At 48.9% G+C, this 25784-nt stretch overlaps 1 protein-coding gene across 1 annotated transcript; it reads right to left on the reverse strand.

Annotated features, from left to right (window-relative positions):
* Nucleotides 1-11550: 11550 nt before the first annotated feature.
* Nucleotides 11551-14575, reverse strand: LOC109764583 (S-adenosylmethionine synthase 3). The gene is made up of 2 exons (XM_020323389.4): nucleotides 14103-14575; nucleotides 11551-13080 (listed from the first exon to the last, which is right to left on the reverse strand). Exon 2 carries the CDS (start codon nucleotides 13057-13059, stop codon nucleotides 11875-11877), a length of 1185 nt encoding a protein of 394 aa, XP_020178978.1. The 5' UTR covers nucleotides 13060-13080; nucleotides 14103-14575; the 3' UTR covers nucleotides 11551-11874.
* Between the last annotated feature and the right edge of the window lie 11209 nt (nucleotides 14576-25784).

Below are 25784 nucleotides of genomic sequence, written 5' to 3' on the forward strand. Positions count from 1 at the left end.
GGACGTGTTTGGTAGGCTATCTGTAGCTAAGTATGCGTGTATAGTTTTCGTCAGTTTTTTTTAAAACACCTGTTTTATTCATATTCTTTTTTTTGTGGGGTAGTTTTATTCATATTCGATACACTGATTTGAATTTAAGATCCAAGAAAGTAACTCGTATAACTAATAAAATCCCTTGGAAACACCTTCTTCGTGGTATTAATCTCTCCTAGAAGAAATTCTTCAAAGACTTTGGTAAAGAGGATGGCTGCAATTGGACTGGAGCAACGATGTTATCCCTCTTTCACCCGCACGAATATTGCCAATAATGATTTTTGAAAGCGCCTTGAGTCACCCATCACAGAAGATGAAAAGCCTTAATTGATGAACGTACTTGGGCCGGGGATGATCCCCTAGAAGTGCAGGACGTCGAAATACGATATCTTCACCATGGTGTCGATGAAATATTTCACCTCCATAAAGAATGAAACCAACAAAAAAAAGGCTTGACACGCTAACATAAACTCATCATATCTGAATAACCGGATCTGCGAGGACAGAAAATTCTCTAACCTCATGGCACAGCCAAAAGAACGAGAGTGTACTTTTGTTTTCACAAAATACAAAGATCACTAGACGCTGAGGAAGAACATGAAACTCTTGAAGATGTGAGGTCCCCCACCTCGCAGTGCCAGTATGGTAGTTGGAGGCGAGGGAACCAAAAGTCCCTAGCGGTGGTTGGCGGTGGGGCTGCAGCTGTGCTGTTCACGAGCCCTAGACAAATAGAGTTAGGTCGCCAGTTTGGTTGCCTGTGTTTTCCGTTGGGATTGTATGACACATAACACAAAGGACTCATGGGCCTGCCTGAGGAGGAACCCTCTCCCCCTTTACTGCTCAAACCTCATTCACACGTTATTCTCTCGCCACCATCTGGTCTCACCGATGGCCGCTCCACCATCGTGTAGCCCTAATCCTTGTCCCGTCGGCTGCAACCACCAGCACTGTGTCGGAGTGTGTAGTCAGGACACCATGGATCAATGATACCCTGTATGAGTTCGGCCAAGGCCTAAGGGGGTGTTTGGTTCAGAAGTCCTATGACTTTTTCTAGTCCCAGAGACTAATCAAAAAAGACTCTCTGGTAGAGTCTTTTTCTAGTCCCTGTAGAAAAAGTCCCCCTCGTTTGGTTCCTAGGGACTTTTTCTAGTCTCTGGGACTAAAAAGTCCCTGAACCAAACACCCCCTAAAACACTTTGTCACACCACGAGCAAAAGATCACACAAGGACACCGGGATTTTTTATATAGGTTTACGCCACCGTGCTAGCGTAAAACCCTACTTCTTGTTCTTATTGATATGGAATGGGGGACTGCAAGTGCTGGAGTGTTACAAAGATGGTGGTCAGGGTGCGACCATTGATGGTTGGGGTCCTAGCTAGAGTACCTGAGCACTCCTAACTCTTAACCCTCTTGCCTTCTTTGGGATGAGGCTGCTACTTGGTATTCTCCTTGGGATTGGTGTATGCTGATGAGCTCTATGTTGGTTGTGATGTGTCTTTCTCCTCCCCTATAAATGACCTCGGTTCTCCCCTTATATAGGTCTAGGGGCACGACAATGGTCGCCTAATTGTGTGTGAACGGGTGCACAAAGTTGTAGGTGTTGCATGCAACTTGTTGTCAGTTTTGTCAGTAGATGACCTGACACTAGTAGTGTCAGGTACTCAAGTGCTTCTGCTTGATGTGACGCGCCACACCGTCCTTCTTCTGTTTAAGGAATGTGCTATGGTTGGGTCACATCATTCTACCGCTGAGACCCAGCCATGACCAGCTCGAGACGCCCGTCCGTTCTGGTCTTCGTCATGATGGCCTATTTTCGTAGGCCGGTGGCGGGCTATGAGGTATAGTCTGGACGGGCATTAAATGCTCAGTCGGTGGAGTGTTGCGCAAGGGCCACCAGCCCTTGCAACACGTGTGTTGGCTGCTCAGGGCTCCAACCCCAGATTCTGTCACTACCAGCATCATTTGCTTCCCCGATGATCCTTTGTGATTGGTGTTGTCATAGTAGCCATGTATCAATGCATGTCTTCTGGTGGGAAATAATAGTCAAAAGGTAAATGAACCTTTTCCCAAGTTTTAATCTGATTTGGTTTTTTCAATGAAGCCCATTTACGTAAAATTAGGGATACCTCTGTTCCCAATAATCTGTCACGCTGGTGCGATGACTTGACCCGAGAAGGGGGTGTGGACCCCGTTCAGTTGGTGAGGGCTCTGAAGGCCCCTTCCCACTTTTGCACAAGGTCGCGGTCGGCGACTAACGATCGCTCATCGACGTTCGTAGTCGTGCCAGCGGCGATAAGTACTTCATTTGCTATGATAGTGTGGATGAGGATTGCGAGTGCCGGCACAACGGTCGCGCCCAAGGCAGGGATTTTGACTTCATCGCGAGGGTTTTCTTCCCTTGCTCCAACCCAATTTGATGTTCCTTCGACCGGTACCTCGACTGAGGCGGCCAAAACTTCGCTTGATGCGACTCTGATTTCGACCGTGACAGGGGCGAGGTCAATTTGATGTTCCTTCGCTCGCTCCTGCTCCACCTCCACCTCCGGCGGCATTGTAAGTACAATGCACCTCTCTTTGTAGATTGGAATTTTTAGGTTAGATGCTTCTCCCGATTTGCGGATTGGATCGTTTGCACTGATCCAAACACGCCTGCTGAACTGACTAGATTGTTTTTGTTTCTTGTTTTTTTGAACTGGCTAGATTAGATTCGATTTTACCACCGATTGTGGATTGCTTTGATTGGCAGAGGATTGGTAGGATTGCTATGTGTGCTCACTCATGTGTTCATGACTAGACTGATTGGTAGGACTGCTCACTGATCTGTAGACTGATTGCTAGGATTGCTAGTATATGTGTAGACTGATTACTAGGATTGCTATAAAAAGCAAATTAAATGAACATCAATATTTTTTTTTTGCGGGTGAAATGAACATCAATATTACATTGATGTTTTCTCAGGAGGTCATCTGAGCGAACGAACTTTCTGTATAGGAGGCTCGTTTGAGCAAACAACATCATGAGAGAGTGCACTTCTAACGTACAGAAAAAAAAATCATGCTGAAAAGAAAAAATGCGATGCTAGTAGAAAAAAATATTAGGAATTTGTCATGCTGCAGCAGAGTAAATTGACATGTGTTTTAGCAATTTATCATGATGCAACATAGAGAAATGTCAGGCTAAAAAGAAAACAAAATTTTGCCACACATGTTCATGAATTTTCATGCTATATCAAATAGGCTTGCAATGCTCCATAAGAGAATTCCCATGCTATATGAAAATAATTTTTGCCTACGTCATGAGGAATTGCCATGCTGACAGAACGACATTGTCATGCCACGTCAGATAGACTATTGAAAAACAGCCGCGCTAAATAAGCGCTGCGCCGCAAATTTGGCCATTTTAGCGTCCGCGCAACCGGTAGAGTGGCTCCAGCGGGCGCGCGGCATATGGAGTTGGGCGCGAGGTTCGAATCGCCAACTCGCGCTGTGTATTTGGGACGCCCGCTTCCGCGCACGGCACACACGAGCGCTCGCGCCGCACTCTCTCCTCCCCGCCACTTTCGCCCCGCGCGCGCCGGCGCCGGTGAACTGGACCCGATGGACGCACGTGCCGGCACCCCGCTCACCCCATCCTACAGCCGCAACCCCTCCACCGCAGCCGCCGCAAACCCTAGCGCAGGGAGCGTTGGCCTTGCCTCCGCCGGAGCTCCTCCGAGCATCGGCCTCGCGCGCGGCCTCTTCATGCCGCCGCGGATGACCTCGGCGGCGGGTGGCGTCGCGCCGGCGCCGCCCCGTGCCCCCGCCCCCCCCCCCTCGAAGCTCCCCAATGCGGCGCGGCCGAAGAAGGGAAAGACATCCGCGAAGAAGAACAAGGCGGCGGACGGCTCCGGCACCTCGAAGGCGAGGAGGAAGAAGCTTGCAGGGCGTGTGACGGGCGTGGCGGCTACCGAAGCGCCAGCGAGCTCACTCGTTGAGTCGGCGGCCGACGCGCACAACGTGTTCGACGATATGCCCCAAAGGTAGAAATTTTTTCCAACTTTTCTTTTCTTGTTATTTTTTGAATGCATTCATATAGATAGCTTATTTGCATTGTTCTATATATTTTGTAGTCTCAACGATGATGCATACATGTCAACTATGGGTGTTGGCTCCAACAATTCGCATTGGTCTCAAACCAATTACATGCACTTTGATGACCGTGAGTTCGAGGTGGACGAGGATGGTGAGGGCATTGTCGACGCACCGAAAGGAAGAGCGGGCAATTACACCAACGCCGAAGACATCTTACTATGCAATACTTGGTTGCAAGTGTCGAGGGATCCATCCGTTGGAGGTGATCAAAGTAGAGATGCTTATTGGAACCGGATGAAGGAACACTTTGATGTTCGCAACGTGAGTGGAATTGACCACTTCGAGCGATCTCTTCGGTCCCGGTGGTCGACAATCAACAAGGATTGTCAAAAGTGGGCGGCCGCACAAAAGGCGGTTGACAAGTTGAACCCAAGTGGCACCAATGAGGACGATAGAGTAAGTGCCATTTCATCCATGTTCATCATACTTGTTGTTGGTGTTTGAAGTGCTAACTTGTTTTGTTTTCATGTAGTTCAACATTGCACAAAACTTGTTCAAAGGAGAGGAGAAGAGGACCAAGAAGGGGAAGATCAAGAAAGGAAGACCATTTACCTTGGCTCATTGCTATGACGTGTTGAAGGATGATGAGAAATGGAAGAAGCGTGATGATTTGATGATTTGGATTTGAGCAACAAACGCAAGCGAACAATTGAGTTGGATGATAATGATGAGGAGGAGGATGCATCAAGTGATGACGGCAAGAGAAGCCCCACACCCAACTCGGTTTCATACTCGAAGCCAAAACGACCGGATGGGTGCAAGAAAGACGCAAAAGAAAAGAAAAAGAGGAAAGGAGATGATGAGCTCAAAAATGCTATGGAAGCTATTGTGAAGGCAAGAAAAGAAGCCAACGAGGTGAGGAAAATGGCAAGGAACCAAGATGCCGCGGCCGAGGAGAGGAGGTTGGCGGCCGAGGAGAGGAGGGTGGCGGCCGAGGAGAGGAGGGTGGCGGCCGAGGAGAGGAAGGTGCCTTTGGAGGAGAGGAAGGTGAGCAATGAGGAGCGGACTAGATTGTTGGAATGGGCACTTGTTCTTCTTGGACACATCTATCCTCAATGAGGCGCAAAAGGAGTATGTCAATCTTGCCCGTGAAGAAGTCTTGATCCAAAAAAGAGCCATGATTCGCGCAATGGGTGGCGGTGGCCTTGGCGCCATGGGTGGCGGTGGCCTTGGCGCCATGGGAGGCATGGGTGGCTTCGGAGCTACCGTGGGCGGCTTAGGTGCCATGGGTGGCTTTGGAGATATCATGGAGACCATGGGAGGCATGGGTGGTTTTGGAGCACCCCTCGGCGCCATGGCCGCCATGGGAGGCATGAGTTTTGCTTCTCTCATGGGAGGCATGGGTGCACCTCCGGCCGCCATGGGCGGAATGTCTTCCGGTGTGCCTCACACACCTTCCCATGAAAATGCCGTTGAAGATCTTGCCAACACCGTCCGAGCTTCACGTGATGCGGTGCGCGACAATGATGAGGAGGAGGAGGAAGAATCATCTTCAGAGGAGGAAGAATCGTCTTCGGAAGATGAGCACGAAGACGACGACGAGGCTTGATGTGTCTTTCGTTTGTGTCATGAACTTGGTTTGCACTTTGAACTTAGTTGGATGAACTTGTGGGCATGATTTTGAACTTGTGGGCATGAACTTTTATTCATCAACTTGTTTGTGTGAAATTTATATGCCATGTTCATTGCATTTTGAATGTTTGAAATCCATTTTATGTCCAAAATGCAATATATGGAAATGCCCCGGCGAGTCGCGCGCGCTGCATTTTTTGCGCGCTGCTGGAGCGACGCGTGCGCTGCATTTTAGCGCGGCTGTTGAAGCCAGCTGCCGGCCGCGCCAAACCAGGCGAAGGACGCGCGGCAAAGTAGTTTTTAGCGTGCGGCTTGTTGGGCGGCTGTTGGAGATGCTTTTAGATGCAAAAAATTTCATCTGGCTGGATTTTGAGGGGAGGTTAAGGGATAAGACCGGGGCGTGTCATTCGCTCAGATTGTCATGGGGAACAAACATTCAGTGTCATACGCTCAAAAAGATGCATTGAAGCGAATAGGGATTGACATATGTGTCAGTGATTTGCACACAAGAATTAGACGTACCAAAGAGCGTTCTCTAGGATCTGCTCCCCCCTCCTCCCTCGCGTCGCCCCGCAGGGGCGACTCGGGGGCGATCCAGATCCCGTTCGTCGCCACCCCCCTTCCTCCGCTTCTCCCCTTGCCGCCGCCGGAGGCAGCCGTCGGCAACCACGTGCGGACGCCGATGAGGGTGGCGGCGAGGTCTTCGGTCGCGTTTCCTCCCTGGGAACGGACCTAGGGTTCCAGGCGGCGGCCTTGGTGGCGTGGGCGGCGCCGTCCCGACGGCGGGCGGCGGACGCCGGAGTTGGGGCCGCCTCCCCTCGGCTGCGTGGGCGGCGAGGCGGCGGTGGACTGGGGCGTCGTGCGTTGGGGCCCCCGCGTCCCTCTTCACCAGATCTGAAGACGGTGTCCCGTCGCTTGCAGCAGCCTCCTCTATGTTAGGTTCGACCCGATCTGGTTGTTGGCTGCGTGGATGTGGAGTGGGGTGCTCTGGATCGGGGTAACCCCTTGGCCTCCGGCGGCGGCGGCGGCCACCTCGTCGTCTCCTTCCTGAAGGCGGCGTTGAGGTTCACCTCCCCCTCCTCCCCTTCCCCTGCACCCGGGTGAAAGCCCACAACTTTGGTTTGGGCGGCGGCGGCGCCATGGCAGCGTCGTTACCTTTTTGAACGCGCCGTTTTGGGTCTGTGGGGGGGCGGGCAGGCTGTTGTGAGCTTCGGGAGCTCCCGGTGGCGGCGGCTTCTCCTTCTGGTGGTGACTCTTCGCCATGGATGACCAGTTCCCTCCTATGGCCATCGTGCTCTCCCCCATGTGGTTCTGTCTGCCCGGCGGATAAACGCCCACGGCCTGGGCTAGAGGGGATAGTGGTCCCTCTTCGGCGACATGGACGCGACGGTGGCTGAGTTGGTGGCCTTGGCGAGCTCTGGTTCCTCCTAGTGGCTGTGTTGCTCAAATCAGTGCCGTGTCTTCTTGGGACGCCTATGGTCCTTGCCTTGCATCAACAACATGCTTCAATTGTGGGCTGCTGCTTGTGTTCGATGTGCTTGCTGGAGTGGTCGCGCCCTTTGCCTTCGGTCGGCCTGACATCTATGGCGAGCTTGCTCTCGGGGAGCAGTTTCTCCTTGTCGACGCCGCAGCATCACTCAAGCCTGTGCGTGAAGAGTTGGCCCTCGTCTGTTGGTGGTGGCTTTCAATCTTGTTGGCTTCAGGTGCAGAACGATCTCTTCCGGTGGCGCGATTCCCCTCAAGAACTTAGATCTTCAAGTTGTAGCCTTTTCTTTTATCGTTGCGCTTGTGCTTTCCTTTAGCTCCTTGTATCGGCCGCTGTAGGGTTGCATCCCTGTCTTATTTTCTTTCCTTGTTGCTGGGTCTGTTTCCGCTGTAATCCTGGCCGGTTGATAGCTTTGTTAATTCAAAGCCGGGCTATGCTCGAGCCCTTCTCGGGCTCGGATTGTGTCTTTCCCTAAAAAAAGAGCGTTCTCTAGAAAAACCATTCGGAGGAAGCGTCAACTCAATAGTTTTCCGAACAAACTCTACTATATCAATCTTCCTAGGGGTTAAAGGCCTCCCATTCCACCGAGGACATTGGTTTTTTGATTGGGTTCCTAATTTTGACTTGGTCAATAATTTTTCTAGACGCTCTCTCATCCAAATGAGATGTTTAATTTTAAATTTAGTTTATGATTTGGACCAGCCAATGATTTCTCAAATCAATCGGTAACAACATGCTTATAAAAATATATTAGTCTCATGGACGCTCTCTGTAGCATCAATATGATTTTGGATTGAGTTCCCAATTTTGTTTTGGTCAACAATTTCTCAATAAGCCCCCTCATTCAAGTGAGGTGTTCAATTTTGAATTTGATTCATGAATTTGATTGTCAATGATTTCTCAAATCAATTCATAACAACCAGCTTATGAAAATAAATCAGTCTCGCATCAACATGTGACACTATAGCACCAATATATATAATATTATCATCGCTACAAGAAACTTTCTTGCATATGTATGGGTTAATTTGCAAATAACACATAATTATACACCAGAGAGAGACCATCAAAATACTTCATTATAAACAAAAAACACTTCGGTTGTAAAAAAAACACTTCATCATCTCCACACACCAAACCAAAGAATTTTATTTATGAATTACATATATATATATATATATATCTATATATATATATATATATATATATATTTCATCACTACAAGAAACTTTCATGCATATGTGTGGGTTAATTTGCAAATAACACATAATTATACCCCAGTAAGAGACCATCAAATACTTCATCTATACCAATATAAAAAGACTCAAATGGGCAGATTCAAACCATCTTGACCGTCAAATCATGTTATCTAGCGGTTCAAATCGCTCCAATGTTGAGCACCAAACACGTTTAACGCTCTAGTTACCCACCACTGCCATTGGTTATAAACACGTTTTGACTCAACGCTATCCCTTGAAATCTGCCATGTAATTAATATCCTACCATTCCCGCGAAAAAGTAATTAAAATCTTACCAAATACCAACGTGCAACAGATATATCTTACCTAATATAACATGCAACTAATATCCTACCTAATAATGCACGTACATTATTACTATTTATAAACAAAAAACACTTCATCATCTCCACACGCCAAACCAAAGACTTTTATTTATGAATTCTCAACAACACCAACCGTGCAGCGAAGCGCGCCCAATCCTTCTAGTTTACACCAAACCCAATCAATGCTGATATGATTCTTGAGCCCCAGTGTGGGCCAAGAACAGAGTCCAGTGAATCAATATTATTTTCACAGTTCAGATCTCATGAAACCACTTTTGCTTAGTTGGGCTTACACCAATTGGACAAAACCATGATTCAAAACCTTGGATAGTATCTCAATTTGGTAGAACCAGGGATCCTAACGGACCTGCTCCGTAGGTTGTAGGGGAAGGATGGAGCGGGGCGAGGCGATGAGCAAGTGCGCCGGCGGCTGGGCGCCGTCGCGTAGTAGGAAGATGGCGGCGGCGGCTAGGGTTGTAGGCGGCTAGGGTTTCCGGCTCCTCTGGGAGCCGGGCAATAGGGATAATAATATTCTTATTGCTTAATTTCAAAAAGAGTCTTACAACCTATATTTATAACCTAGATAACTTGCATAAGAATTAACCTAAGATAACTTGTGGGCCAAGCCCCTAACTACTGCCCGGTGGGCCTCCTCCGGTTATAAGCTAAACCGGTCATAACACTTCTCCCCGCCTGCACAAACAGCTCTTCCTCGAGCTGTAAGGTGGGGAAGTGCTTGCTGAAATCCTCGAGGTGATCAACCAGCGTCAAACACCTTCTTGACAGCTGGGGCGGCCAGGTCGGCAGCGACGGCGTCCTCCGGAATGTAGTCTGCAACCTCCAAGTAGAAGAGTCGCGGGCAGGCGTGGCCGGGCGTGTAGGGCTCGTCGCAGTTGAAGCACAACCATTGGCGGCGACGCTCGAGTAGCTTGGCTGAGGTGAGCCGGTGGAACGGGCGCGTCGCGGTCGCGACAAGGGGTGCCGCGGAAGCCTGCGCAGGCCGACCTGCGCGGAATCCGGCGAGGGTAGCGACCCAGTGGCCCGGGACGGTGATTCTTGCTGGATGGCCACCGCGCGGCGCTCGAACGCGCGGGCGTAGTACATGGCCGTCTGGAGATCCTGGGGTCCCCTAAGCTCCACGTCCACGCGGATGTGATCCGGAAGTCCACCGACGAAGAGGTTGGCCCGCTGCTGCGCCGTCACGCCCGACGCATGGCACGCCAGGGCCTGGAAACGGCCGGCGAAGTCCTGCACCATGGAGGTGAAAGGAAGGCGGCCGAGCTCCGCCAGTCGGCTCCCGCACACCAGAGGCCCAAAGCGAAGGAGGTAGAGCTCGCGGAAGCGCTCCCAAGGGGGCATGGCGCCCTCGTCCTGCTCGAGGGCGTAATACCAGGTCTGTGCCGCGCCGCGGAGGTGGTACGAGGCGAGCCAGGTACGCTCCGATGCGAGGGTGCGCTGCCCGCGAAAGAACTGGTCGCACTGGTTGAGGCAGTTGAGGGGGTCCTCCGTGCCGTCATAGGTGGCGAAGTCGATCTTGGCGAACCGCGGCGGTGTCTGGGTCGGAGCGCCGTGTCGAGCTAGCTCAGAGGTGCGGAGCAGCGAGGCGGGTGGCGCCTGGTCGGAGTACTCCGGGTAGGGACCGACGGAACCGGATGGCCCAACGAACTGCGAGAACGGAGTCGGCTGTTCGGGGGCTATGGTGTAGACCGGCGATGGCGAAGACCCAGCCGCCCACGCTGGAAGTGGCGACGGGGAGGGCGGGAACCGGACCTGATGGATCGGGAGGCCGGTCGGCGAGGGTGCCCCCGAGCTGGGCAGGGGCGGCGCCGGTGGTTGCAGCGGCAGTAGCGGGGGCTGGACGGGGGCAGCGGCTGCCGGGGACGGCAACGGCTGCAGGTGCCAGAGGGACGTCGTCGATGGTGGCGGCGGCAGATGCCATAGGCTCGCAGCGGCTGGTGGTGGCCCGCTGGAGTTCCCCGTCTGGAACGGCAACAGCGGGGGCCCGCCGCCTGCGGGTGCGCCCGGGAACAGCCACGGCGCAGGGTGGCCGTAGGTGGCGATCGGCGCAGCCGGCGGAAGGCCGTACGCTCCTGCCATGTACTGGTGGTACTGGTTCATGTGGAGCCCTTGGACGGCCGTCCCAAGCTGCTGCTGCGTGCTGGTCATCTGTTCCGGCGTGAAGACGGCGGATGGTGGCGGCGTGGAAGTGATGGGGGCCGGCGGTGGTGAGGAGCCCGCGGCGGTGACCGGGCCCGACAGCGTGGGGGCCCTGGCGGTGATCATCGGGGTGGACGTCATCGGGGCGGTGGTCATCGGCGCGAGGTGACGATGGGCAGCGGCGGTGATGACGTTGAAGAAGACATGATCAAACCCAAGCCTCTGGATACCAAATTGGTAGAACCAGGGATCCTACCGGACCTGCTCCATAGGTTGTAGAGGAAGGATGGAGCGGGGCAAGGCGATGAGCAGGCGCGCCGGCGGCTGGGCGCCGTCGCGTAGTAGGAAGATGGCGGCGGCGGCTAGGGTTGTAGGCTCCTCTGGGAGCCAGGCAATAGGGATAATAATATTCTTATTGCTTAATTTTAAAAAAAGTCTTACAACCTATATTTATAACCTAGATAACTTGCATAAGAATTAACCTAAGATAACTTATGAGCCAAGCCGCTAACTATTGACCGGTGGACCTCCACCGATTATAAGCTAAACCGGTCATAACACAATTAGTACTGCTTAAAATAATGACAATTTTGGGAGAACATAGCAATAGAATTACACATGGCTCTTTATTATTCTTTCCGAGACTCAGGAAGAAAGAGCAGTATGAGGAACTACACAACAAAGAATATGAAAAGTGAAAGTGACAGAGCGACTAACAGAGCAAACTGCACATCACTCAGCAGTTTCAGCGACTCAAAATGGAAAGGATAAATATATGAAATGACATTAAGAAACTTAGCACTGACTACCATACAACAAGACCAGTGTAGAGCGTCGCTTCAATGTCTAATGCTTCTTCCCACTTCCCAGGAGCAACATGATCCCGTCTTGACGAACTTGAGAGGCGGCAGACCAAGAGAATGCCATGCTCTTAGGCAGATGCCTTGTCGAACTTGAGGGGCTTCACCACCTCCCAGGTGAAGTCGGCATCATCACGGCCAAAGTGACCGTAAGCAGCGGTCTTGATGAACCTGTTTCCACCTTTCTTCAAGTCCAGGTTGATGCTGATCATCCCGGGCCTGAAGTCAAAGTTCTCCTTCACGAGCTTGAGGATCTCCCTGTCGGGGATCTTGCCGGTGCCGTAGGAGTCGACGAACACAGACAAAGGCTCAGGCACACCGATGGCGTATGAGATCTGCACAATGCAGCGGCGTGCGAGGCCGCTGGCGATGATGCTCTTGGCGGCCTGCCTGGCAATGTAGGCGCCACTGCGGTCGACCTTGGTTGGGTCCTTGCCAGAGAAGGCACCGCCGCCGTGGGCTCCCCAGCCACCATAGGTGTCGATGATGATCTTGCGGCCGGTGAGACCGGCGTCACCATGGGGGCCGCCGATGACGAAGCGGCCAGACGGGTTCAGGTGGAAGATGGTGTTCTCATCGAGGTACTTTGCGGGGATCACCGGCTTGATGACATGCTCCTTGAGGTCCGCAGCAATCTCGTCGTTGGTGACGGTCTCGTCGTGCTGGGTGGAGATGAGGACGGTGTGCACACGAACAGGTACCATGGCACCATCCTCGTTTAGGTACTCGACTGTGACCTGGGTCTTTCCGTCAGGCCTGACCCAGGCGCAGGTGCCATTCTTGCGGACCTCGGTGAGGCGAGCTCCGAGCTTGGTGGCAAGCACGTGGCTGAGGGGCATCAGCTCAGGGGTCTCGTCGGTGGCATAGCCGAACATGATGCCCTGGTCACCGGCGCCAACCTCTTCAGGACGCTTGGTGAAGTGTCCGTGAACACCCTGGGCAATGTCAGGGGACTGCTGCTCGATGTTGACGAGCACCTTGCAACGGTCGGCGTCGAGACCAACGTCATCAGAGATGAAACCGATGTTGCGGCAGGTGTCGCGCACGATCTTCTCATAGTCGACGGTGGCCTTGGTGGTGATCTCGCCCAAGACCATGACCATGTTGGTCTTGGTGACGGTCTCGCAGGCGACCTTGCTGTCGGCATCCTGGGCCAAGCAGGCATCCAAGACGGCGTCGGAGACCTGGTCACAGAGCTTGTCGGGATGGCCCTCGTTCACAGACTCGGACGTGAAGAGGAACGTCTCGGCCGCCATTTCTTTAGTGCTAGCGGTGCTCTGCAAATAGAAGAAATTCCGACGATTAGAATGAAACTCCAACGAGAAATTACTCCGTGTATTTTTTCATTAGTCAGAAAAGGCAACTAAAATCACGGTATTGTCCCAAGTACAGAGAATATGGACGCTCTCATGACCAATATACAGCACACGCCTCACAGCCTGGAAATAAGCCAGAGCAGCAAAAAAAAAACACCCCAAAACAAGAAAAATAACAAATATGTCCCTGAGGGGGTTGACTGGTCAACCATCCTGCATCTGCCGCCGTCTAAGCCGCCATCGGAGGAAGGAGCGGCGAGAGCTTCGGGCCGAAGACCCGCCGCCCGCGGCGGGACACATCTCACTGTAGCACATCGAAGTGCCCGGTCGACCACGTCGAGGAGAAACACCGGAGCCGCCTGCCGACGACTAATCAAACCTGCGCCAGAACAGAAGCCGCCACCGCCGTCTCCATCAGAAGCAGCACCAGCCGGCGACTCCCCGTACACATCCACCCGGCCACACAGGAGCCCAAGAGCCAACAACCGCCGTGAGGACCACGCAGCCGGAGGAACAAAAGATCAATAGCGAAGTCGACTACGCCCGGAACCGGATACACAAAGCTCGCCGCTCCGACGAGGAGCCGCAGCACACTTATTGGACGTAGCGCCGCCGGCTGGACAGCGAGACCCACACACCTAATCCTACTCTCTACACACCGGCGCAGAGGACCCAGGGTTCCTCCCACCGTCGCCGGAGGGACAAGCGGAGGAGAGATGACCCCCCGCCTCGCCGTCGGCGAACGAGGAAGACGCGGTCCCCCCCTTTCGCCTCTCTTGGGGACTGCCGCCGATGACAGACTAATATTCTCCATGTTCAGGACGTGCTACTGCCAACTCATAACTACTAACTAGCATGTTCTTCGCATCACGATAAATCTAGTACTGTACTAGTAATTACGCCACCCACGTATGATGAAGAAAAATGATGAATTAAACATGGAAGATCGAAACATGAACAGGGCGTGGGGCGGGGAGGCTAACCTTGCGCTGCTTCTACTGCTCGATCGGGAGGCCGATGAACCGAGGGAGGGAAGAGGCGGAATGTATGCACGGCGTTGTACCAAGATCCCGGCTGCGCCTTATATAGCGGCGGGGGCCGCTGCAAGGTCGTGCGTGTGGCTGGTGGGAGCGTCGGACTGCACAACCTGTGCTGCGGTCGTTGGTGAAGCACTTCACCTCACCAACCCCATTATTTGGCGGTGGGTCAGATCACCTACCACCCGATTTATTTTCTTCTCCACTTGCCTAAGTTTTTTTTTTTGAGGGATCTCCACTTGCCTAACTGAGCTGCGTAATAATCTCCACTTGCTCAAGTGAGCTGCATAATAATCTACACACCATGCGGTAGGCGTGGTGGTCAATTTCACGTTGCTTTGCCGGAGGCATGGATAGCGCAGCCCATGATCGGATACTATCAAAGGTGCGTTTGGTTGCAGCGGTGGGCAGTGCGCTCTGGGTCAAAGAAAAAAAATATGTTTTGACTATAAGGGCATCTCCAATGACAACCTGCAAACTTTCCCTGCATCCGTCCGCGGATACGGGTGCAGAAGGCGGCCATCGAATAATACTCGCATATATTTCAACTAGTCTTTGAATCAACCGGATGAAATACATGTAAACACAGCGGATTTCATATAAACCGGACGAAAACATTTTCACTTTAGACATATTTTAACTAAAATGGTAAAAATATGTGCACGTACGGTCGCACGAAGCTTCATTCTCACGACACGAATACACTACACTACTCTATGGCCGTCCCGGTTGTTCCCTTTGTCTTCCCCATGTCCGGCAGCCCGCTCATCGAACTGCCGGGAGCCCCGGAGGCATTGGCGGAGCCACCTCCCGGCTAGCCGGGGCAGCTGCCCGGGCTATGCCATGCATTCTCCTTTGACCACTAGCAGTTAATGGAGAGCCAAGCATCATTTTGCAGGGGCAAACAACCAGCAGGCAGGAGCGTCGTGTACTTTGCCCCGGCTCACCGGCTGAGTTGGCTCCGCCACTGCCGGAGGTATATTCTTCGCGCGTATCTTCTCTATGTCCGGCTGTGCCGCTCATCGGGATGGCAAAGGGAGGGATCTCCACTTGCCTAAGTGAGCTGCGTAATAATCTCCACTTGCCAAAGTGAGCTGCGTAATACTCCCTCGTCCGGAAATACTTGTCGGAGAAATGGATAAAATAGTTGTTTCTAGAACTTAAACACGTCTAAATACATTCATCTCTGCGACAAGTATTTTCGGACGGAGGGAGTAATCTACACACCATGCGGTAGGCGTGGTGGTCAATTTAACCTTGCTTTGGTGGAGGCATGGATAGCGCAGCCCAGGATACGATCGGGTACTATGGAGTTGCGTTTGGTTGCAGCGATGGGCAGAGCGGCAGAGATGGTCTGGGTCAAAGAAAAAAAGTTTTGATTATAAGGGCATCTTCAACGGCGACCTGCAAACTTTCCCTGCATCCGTCCACGGACAGGAGACCTGTCCGCGGATACGCGTGCAGAAGGCGGCCATTGAACAATGCCTACATATATTTCAACTACTCTTTGAATCAATCGGATGAAATATATGTAAACGTGCGGGTTATACCATGGGGTCATATCCCCAACATTAGCCTTTAGATTGACTTGAATTTATTCATGTCAATCTTCGGATCGATAATAATTCCGGGTCATCTTCCTTTTGAATCTGCATCGTGGTCGGGTTATAGGTTCCGGCTTATGATACTCTCACACTTGTCATTTTCTATCTATTTGAAAGTATAACGTCATCTTCCAGATTTTCACGAGCTCAAGCGTGACATCATAGCGAATCTTTTATGTATATCTGCCAAACCCGAAAATCGAGGCATCCCTTACTCGAAAAGTTATAGTGCCTCCTCTATTTTTGCGCCTACCTATTCTCCTTCTCTTTTTCCTTATAAATATACCCGTAGGGGTTCTTTTTCCACTTTTACCTCTTCACCCCTCCAGTCGCCTTATTCCTTGCGCCCCGGTCTTCCGCAACCAAAGCTCCGCCACCGCGCGACTGCAAGCCCTCCGACGACGTCGTCTGTGTTCTCTGCTTCGCGCACGTCGTCGTCGAAGTTGCTCAAGAACTCCCTCGAAACACCCACTGCATCAAGGTATGTTTGATCTCCTCTTTTAGATCTGTAGAAATACCCCATTGTTCCTCGCATCTCGTTGTAGTTCATCAGTGTTCTTTGCGGTTCATCGCCATAATTTGGGATATATTTAGTTTGTTTTGTGCTACTCATAGAAACACTGCGGTGGCGATTGCAATACCATTCTAGCATCTAGGAAACTCACATTGCCATTCAATCTTGTCAATGGACCTGCTATTGCTTCCACTGTGTGCTCTAGGTTTTGATAAATGTTTATTTTCCAATGCTTTTGTAGATCTGTGACTGCAAATGTTTCAATAGAAACTTGTTTCTGTCCCAACACTTAGCTGAAAACCCAAAGTTTTCAAATAGGATGAGTCGCCTTATGTCTTGCTGGCTCATTGATACGTCCATTTTGCATCATGTTTTCTTACTGTTATTTATGATGTTTTTATCCATAATAATGCTTTTTGGAGTAATTCTAATGCCTTTTCTCTCATAATATGCAAGGTATACACAAAGAGGGAGAATTCCGGCAGCTGGAAATTTGGACCTCGAAAAACTATGTCAGGCTACCTATTCTCCACAACTCCAAATAAGCTGAAACTTCACGGAAATTTTTTATGGAATATTTAAGGAATATTGGAGCAAATAACTACCAGAGGGGGCCCACCAGGTGGGCACAACCCACCTGGGCGTGCGAGGGAGCCCAGGCGCACCCTGGTGGGTTGTGCTCACCCAGGCCCACCTCCGGTGCCCATCTTCTGGTATATAGGTCATTTTGACCTAGAAAAATAAGGAGAAGACTTTCGGGATGGAGCGCCACCGTCTCGAGGAGGAACTTGGGCAGGAGCACTTTTGCCCACCGGCGTAGCGATTTCGCCGGGGGAACTTCCCTCCCGGAGGTGGAAATCATCGTCATCATCATCACCAACAACTCTCCCATCTTGGGAAGGGCAATCTCCATCAACATCTTCAACAACACCATCTCATCTCAAACCCTAGTTCATCTCTAGTGTTCAATCTTGTTACCGGAACTATAGATTGGTGCTTGTGGGTGACTAGTAGTGTTGATTACATCTTGTAGTTGATTACTATATGGTTTATTTGGTGGAAGATTATATGCTCAGATCCATTATGCTATTTAATACCCCTCTGATCTTGAGCATGATTATCATTTGTGAGTAGTTACTTTTGTTCTTGAGGTCACGGGAGAAATCATGTTGCAAATAATCATGTGAACTTGGTATGTGTTCGATATTTTGATAGTATGTATGTTGTGATTCCCTTAGTGGTGTCATGTGAACATCGACTACATGACACTTCACCATATTTGGGCCTAAGGGAATGCATTGTGGAGTGATAGAAGCTTAAACCCCAGTTTATGCGCTACTCCGTAAGGGACCGATTGGATCCAAAAGTTTAATGTTATGGTTAGAATTTATTCTTAATACTTTTCTCGTAGTTGCGGATGCTTGCGGGAGGGTTAATGTAGCGACCAGACCTCAAATAGTCTGATCTATCGTGCACCAGTGTCATCCCTGGATCAGTAATGCTGACACGCATAGTACTTGGAGGATTTATAACAGAGTAGCAATCACACACTTATTACATCGAGTATCTCAAGAGAGAAGTAAGTATGACAAATATGGCTTAAGGCCATCTAAAACGATAACAGCGGAAGACTTGGAAGATAAGTGAGTCCATCAACTCCAACGGCATCACTGAGTATAAGACCACGACCTAAGGCACCTTACTCGTCGTCTGAAAAGTCTGCAACATGAAACGTTGCAGCCCGAAAACGGGTCATCACATGGAATATGCTGGCAATGTAACACATAGAGAGTAATGAACAGAATAATGCTATACTACATGCATATATGGCTGGTAGAAGGCTCTATGGTTACAGTCTTGCGAAAAGCCAAATTTTCCCTACTGCAAAGGAATAAATTTTATTTAACTATCATGGTGGTTGTTAAACATTGAGAATGGTTGACAGCATTCTCAATCCCAATTAAGTATCATCATCAAAACCCAACAAAAATAATTAAAGTAACATGATGAGATTCACATGATAATCCAGATACTAGATACTCAAGGTGTCCATAACCGGGGGACACGGCTAACCATGATTAGTTTATACACTCTGCAGAGGTTTGTGCACTTTTCCCCACAAGACTCGATCTCCTCCGTTAGATTTCTCGCACTACATGGTGTTTGAGAAACAGATGACCGAGACACAGTCTTTCAGAAGTGTTTGCACCATACGAATGGGTAGACAGTACCACCTACATCCCCTACATATGCTAGTCTACCACTGTAAGAGTTCACACGACCTACTCAACTATGCTAGAGCCCATAATAGCTTGTGGCTGCACACGGAAGTTTCTAACATGAATAATCTCATGATCCCTTTGAACCTGGGTGGCGGTTCAAAGAAAAACAGGCAATCCTGGAATACCCAGGTACCTCAATCCACCCAGATGTGTGTTTTAGTTGCCACCTTAAGTTTAACCATTAATTAACAATCTCACATCTGTCATGGTAACACTCAAACCCAATCCACGTCCACTAGCATAGCATAACGATATAAGCAAACGTAGAAGTAACTCCCAAGGGTTTGATAATAAACAGGGCAATAGGTACTACCTCATCTACTTCCCAGAACCCACAATTTAATTAGATCCTAATCATGCAATGTTTGAGGGTTGATCTAATGCAATAAAACTGGGTAGTAAAAGAAGTATGATCAAAGTGTTACTTGACTTGCTGATGATTCGTGAAACCTAGAGATTCGAAGTAGCAAGCGGCGCACTCCGGGTACTCTATCGCAAACAAACAAGCATACAGTAAGCACTCAACTAATGCACAAGTAAAACTCAAATAAAAGATCTAACCAGAAAGTTCAACTTAAGAACTCCGGTTTGCAAAAAGAATCAAATCAAACGAAGCAACGAAAGTCAAACGGCGAAAGAAACAAGCTTCGTTTACTAATCTGGATCTAGGTCAAATTTTACAGTAGCAAAAACTTGTTTGAGTTGGTTAAACGGAAAGAGAATTTCGAGACGAAAATTTAGGCGCTTGAATCGCCTGATTCCGATAAACGAGCGAAAAGTTAAACTAAAACGAAAAACAAATCGGAAATCGCGATCGGGAAAAATCGCGGAAAATCCGACGAAAAAAAACTGACGAATAGTTAATCGAACGGACGTTCGTTAACAGCAACTAAACGATGAACACGTTCGTTAAAACGAACAGACCGGCGAACGTTCACTAACTAACTAAACCGAAAAAATAAACCGATCTATAAAAGAAATAAACCTAGGGTTTCAAAATAAACCGAATCGGTTTTCCGGCGAAAACCGGCGCGGCGGCTACCTCGGTCCGGCAGGATTCCGGCGGGGTCGGGCGGGGCTCCGGCGGGCTTCGGGTGAGGGCGGCGAGGGGCGGGTGAGGCGGCGGGGCGTCGGGCGGTGGGGTTCGGCGTCGGGGCGGCGGCTTCCCGCGGCGGCGGCGTTGAGCTTCTCCGGCGGCTCGGTCGGGGCTTCGAGCGGGGGCGGCTCCGGTAGGGGTGGCGGGGAACGTGGCGGCGGCGGCGGTTTATATAGGTGGGAAGGGGGGGAGGTGGCTTGGGGGAGGAGTAAGGCGGCGGGGCGGCGTGGTCCTCCCGGACTCGGGCAGCGGCGCGGCTTCGGTCTCCAGGTGGGGGACGACGACGGGGATGGGCCGGCCTGGCTCGGCTGGGCTTCGGCCCAGTCGGCGCGCGGGATTTTTTTTAAATAATTCCGCCGAAACTAAAAAAAATCCTAGAAAAAATAAATAAAAATCTAAAAATGCCAGAATAAAATTTCACCGTCTAATTAAAATAATTAGAACGAGATGAACATTTTCTTGACCCTAAAATGCAGTTTTGAAAACGTGCAATTTTTCTAATGCAAATAAAATTGCAATAAAATCCGAATAAAATCAAAATTTGATTTTAATATTTTCCTCCAATATTTCAATTATTTTGAAGAAGTCATATTTTCTCCTCTCATATATTTTAATATGAAATATTTTTTGGAGTGAAAAATAATTAAAACAAAAATCCTCGTTTCATTATTTGATAAAAATCAAATATGAAAACTGGGAAAATCCCCAACTCTCTCCGAGGGTCCTTGAGTTGCTTAGGATTTCGAGGATTTGCCAAAATGCAATAAAATATGCTATGCAATGATGATCTAATGTATAACATTCCAAATTGAAAATTTGGGATGTTACAAACCTACCCCCTTAAGAGGAATCTCGCCCTCGAGATTCGGGTTGGCTAGAAAATAGGTGAGAGTGGTCTTTCCGTAGATCTTCCTCTCGCTCCCAGGTGGCTTTGTCCTCGGTATGGTGACTCCACTGAACTTTGCAAAACTTGATAACCTTGCTGCGGGTGACTCGGCTGGCATACTCAAGAATCTTAACTGGTTTCTCCTCATAGGTCAAGTCACTATCCAGCTGAATCGCTTCCAATGGCACCGTATCTCTCAGTGGTATCTCAGCCATCTCTGTGTGGCACTTCTTCAACTGGGATACGTGAAATACATCATGAACTCCTGACAATCCTTCAGGCAATTCCAGCTTGTAAGCAACTTCTCCCATACGCTCCAAAACTTTGTATGGTCCTACAAAATGTGGCGCTAACTTTCCCTTAACACCAAAGCGCTTCACTCCTCGAAGTGGTGATACTCGTAGGTAAACTCTGTCTCTGACTTCGTAAACTGTCTCCTTGCGTTTAGAATCCGCATAGCTCTTCTGCCTGGATTGGGCTACCTTGAGTCTATCGCGAATCAACTTCACCTTCCGTTCAGACTCTTTAATCAAATCTAGTCCAAACAACTGGCGGTCTCCAACTTCGTCCCATAACAATGGTGTTCTACACCTCCTTTCGTACAAAGCTTCGAAAGGGGCCATCTTTAAACTGGATTGATAACTGTTGTTGTAAGAAAACTCTGCATACGGCAAATTGTTGTCCCAACTAGATCCATAATCTAGCGCACAAGCTCTCAGCATATCTTCCAAAATCTGATTGACTCTCTCGGTCTGTCCGTCTGTCTGTGGGTGAAAGGCTGTACTGAACTCTAGCCTGGTACCCAAAGTTTCATGTAACTGATTCCAAAACTTTGAAGTAAACTGGGTTCCTCTATCTGATACAATGGTCCTCGGAACTCCATGCAGACATACGATCCTGGTCATGTATATCTTTGCCAACTTAGCACTGCTGTAAGTGGTCTTCACTGGGATGAAATGAGCTACTTTCGTTAAGCGATCGACTACAACCCATATTGAGTCATAGCCTGAACAAGTCCTTGGCAATCCAGTGATAAAATCCCTTCCTAACTTGTCCCACTTCCATTCGGGTATCGGCAATGGTTGTAACAGTCCTGCTGGCTTCTGATGCTCTGCCTTCACTCTCTGACATACATCACAAACTGCTACATATTCCGCAAAATCTTTCTTCATTCCGGTCGACCAGAAAGTATCCTTCAAATCCAAATACATCTTGGTATTTCCTGGGTGAATCGAATACGGTGAATCATGGGCCTCTTGCAGAATCAACTTCCTAATCTCGGGGTCGTTAGGCACATAAACGCGGTCCTCAAACCATAAGGTATCGTGCTCGTCCTCACGAAATCCCTTGGCCTTTCCTTTGCTCATGTTCTCCTTTATCTTGGCAATCTCCTTGTCAGTCTTCTGAGCTTCCCTGATCTTATCCATCAGAGTAGACTGAATTTCTAATGCTGCTACATAGCCTCTCGGAACTATCTCCAAACATAGCTCGCGAAGATCCTCGGCTAATTCTTTCGGTAACTCTCCGGTCATGAGTGTGTTGACATGGCTCTTGCGGCTCAACGCGTCTGCTACTACGTTAGCCTTTCCGGGGTGATAATGCAATCTCATATCATAATCCTTTATGAGCTCCAACCATCTCCTTTGCCTGAGATTCAACTCCTTCTGTGTGAAGATGTATTTCAAACTCTTGTGATCCGTGTACACCTCACAGTGGTTTCCGATGAGAAAATGTCTCAATGTCTTTAGCGCATGTACTACGGCTGCTAACTCCAAATCGTGCGTAGCGTAATTCAGCTCATGGGGCTTAAGCTGTCGTGAGGCATATGAAACAACTCTTCCTTCGTGCATCAGCACTGCTCCAAGTCCTCGACGTGAAGCGTCGCAGTAAACTTCATAATCCTTGCGCTGATCTGGCAAAATCAACACTGGTGATGTAACCCAACGTTTCTTCAATTCCTGAAAACTAGCTTCACATTCCTCAGTCCAATTGAACCTGGTATCTTTCTTCAACAGCTCCGTCATGGGTTTTGCAATCTTTGAGAAATTCTCAATGAATCTTCGGTAGTATCCTGCGAGTCCAAGAAAACTCCGGATTTCTCCAACTGATGTGGGTGATTCCCAGCTTGTTACTGTGTCAACTTTGGTGGGGTCTACTGCTATTCCTTCTCCGGATATAACGTGTCCGAGGAATCCAACTTCCTTCAGCCAAAACTCACATTTGTTGAACTTGGCGTATAACTGATGTTCTCTGAGCTTCTCAAGTACCAAACACAAATGCTCCTTATGCTCCTCTTCGTTCTTTGAGTAGACCAAAATGTCATCAATGAACACTACGACGAACTTATCCAAAAAATCCATAAACACTTTGTTCATCAGGTTCATGAAATAGGCAGGGGCGTTAGTCAGACCAAATGACATAACGGTATACTCATATAGCCCATACCTGGTGGTAAAAGCCGTCTTAGGTATATCCTGCTCTCGAATCTTCAACTGATGGTATCCCGATCGCAGATCGATCTTGGAAAATACCTTAGCTCCTTGCAATCGGTCAAACAAATCATTGATCATCGGCAGTGGGTACTTGTTCTTGATGGTCACTTCATTCAGTCCTCCATAATCAACAACCATCCTTAACGATCCATCCTTCTTATCCACTAGAAGCACTGGCGATCCCCAAGGTGAAGAACTTGGGCGAATATAGCCTTTATCCAGTAACTCCTTAATCTGCTTCTTAATCTCCTCCAAATCTTTTGCGGGCATTCTGCTGCTGAATCAACTGAGTGATCTCCGGTGGGAAAAAAATCCGGTGTCGCATCTCGGAGGCATCTGATAGGTTTAGAAAAGATGAGAATTTAGAATAGAATGAGGTCTAGAGAGAAAACACTGCCCATATGCTCATGAGACAAACACAATCAATATCACTCAATCAATTCAAACAAGGCATACAATCGATCTAACTATCGTTACAAAGTGCTCGGAATATACTATATACATGGGGGAATACTACTACTGATTATGGTGGTCTACTAGAAATTTTGTTCGGTCGAAGACTCCATGATATCTGCTCCAGCTTCATCAACAAAATCATCTTCACTGGGGTCCGAGTCAGTGTCGTCGATGATGATGTAGTTATCCGGGCAAGTGCAATCATCATCTTCTCCTCCTGGTGCTGGGTCTCCCATGAATACTCCGATCTTCTTTATCAGGTCATCATTCTTCTCCACCAGTGCGACGATTTCCTCCATATAATCCTCGCGTGTAGCCTTGAGTTCTTCCTCCAACTCCGTGATCTTGGTCAATGCCTTCTTCAGATCTATCATGTCTGCGCACATCTGGTTCTCCTGGCGACGAATGTGTTGGTTTTGCTCCTGGATGAAAGCTGCAATTGATCCACCCTTCTTGGTGCTGATCATCTCCCATTGCTCATCTCGGCGTTCACAAATCTGATAAATAGTATCCTTAAGCTCCCTGTGGTAGACTTCTCCAATGCGTCCCATAGTGATGTGGGCTGCCATGCTCTTCCCTAAACTCCAGGTTGGTGCATCAAAGGAAAACTCTATAGGCTCAATGACTGGCGTAAATGTCCTTCCTGGAACTTGAACTTGAATCTTCCAGCGCTCTTCTTCTGGTAGTGTGGCGTTGTAGGTCCCGGTGAAGGTTGGTATTCCGATGTTCAGGTACTTAGTGACTTCCTTCAAGTGTCGTCCAAAAGGTGTATCTTCATCTGGTTGCATGAACTTCTTCCTTGCATCCGCCATTCCTAAAAGAGTAGAAAATGGAGAGGAGTCAGAAATGAAAAGAGAGTAGTGTTCTAGGGTTTAAGCTTAGTGGTCGTGTCCTACAGTCAGCGTGTGCTCTGATACCACCTTTGTAGCGACCAGACCTCAAACAGTCTGATCTACCGTGCACCAGTGTCATCACTGGATCAGTAATGCTGACACGCACAGTACTTGGAGGATTTATAACAGAGTAGCAATCACACACTTATTACGTCGAGTATCTCAAGAGAGAAGTAAGTATGACAAATATGGCTTAAGGCCATCTAAAACGATAACAGCGGAAGACTTGGAAGATATGTGAGTCCATCAACTCCAACGTCATCACTGAGTATAAGACCACGACCTAAGGCACCTTACTCGTTGTCTGAAAAGTCTGCAACATGAAACGTTGCAGCCCGAAAACGGGTCAGCACATGGAATATGCTGGCAATGTAACACATAGAGAGTAATGAACAGAATAATGCTATACTACATGCATATATGGCTGGTAGAAGGCTCTATGGTTACAGCTTTGCAAAAAGCCAAATTTTCCCTACTGCAAAGGAATAAATTTTATTTAACTATCATGGTGGTTGTTAAACATTGAGAATGGCTGACAGCATTCTCAATCCCAATTAAGTATCATCATCAAAACCCAACAAAAATAATTAAAGTAACATGATGAGATTCACATGATAATCCAGATACTAGATACTCAAGGTGTCCATAACCGGGGACACGGCTAACCATGATTAGTTTATACACTCTGCAGAGGTTTGTGCACTTTTCCCCACAAGACTCGATCTCCTCCGTTAGATTTCTCGCACTACATGGTGTTTGAGAAACGGATGACCGAGACACAGTCTTTCAGAAGTGTTTGCACCTTACGAATGGGTAGACAGTACCACCTACATCGCCTACATATGCTAGTCTACCACTGTAAGAGTTCACACGACCTACTCAACTATGCTAGAGCCCATAATAGCTTGTGGCTGCACACGGAAGTTTCTAGCATGAATAATCTCATGATCCCTTTGAGCCTGGGTGGCGGTTCAAAGAAAAACAGGCAATCCTGGAATACCCAAGTACCTCAATCCACCCAGATGTGTGTTTTAGTTGCCACCTTAAGTTTAACCATTAATTAACAATCTCACATCTGTCATGGTAACACTCAAACCCAATCCACGTCTACTAGCATAGCATAACGATATAAGCAAACGTAGAAGTAACTCCCAAGGGTTTGATAATAAACAGGGCAATAGGTACTACCTCATCTACTTCCCAGAACCCACAATTTAATTAGATCCTAATCATGCAATGTTTGAGGGTTGATCTAATGCAATAAAACTGGGTAGTAAAAGAAGTATGATCAAAGTGTTACTTGCCTTGCTGATGATCCGTGAAACCTAGAGATTCGAAGTAGCAAGCGGCGCACTCCGGGTACTCTATCGCAAACAAACAAGCATACAGTAAGCACTCAACTAAT

The sequence above is a fragment of the Aegilops tauschii genome, chromosome 6 (assembly GCF_002575655.3).
Source record: "Aegilops tauschii subsp. strangulata cultivar AL8/78 chromosome 6, Aet v6.0, whole genome shotgun sequence".
NCBI lineage: Eukaryota > Viridiplantae > Streptophyta > Magnoliopsida > Poales > Poaceae > Aegilops > Aegilops tauschii.

What these genes read in the sequence shown, in the direction of transcription:
- LOC109764583 (XM_020323389.4), bottom strand. Translation starts at nt 13,059, where the DNA reads ATGGCGGCCGAGACGTTCCTCTTCACGTCCGAGTCTGTGAACGAGGGC.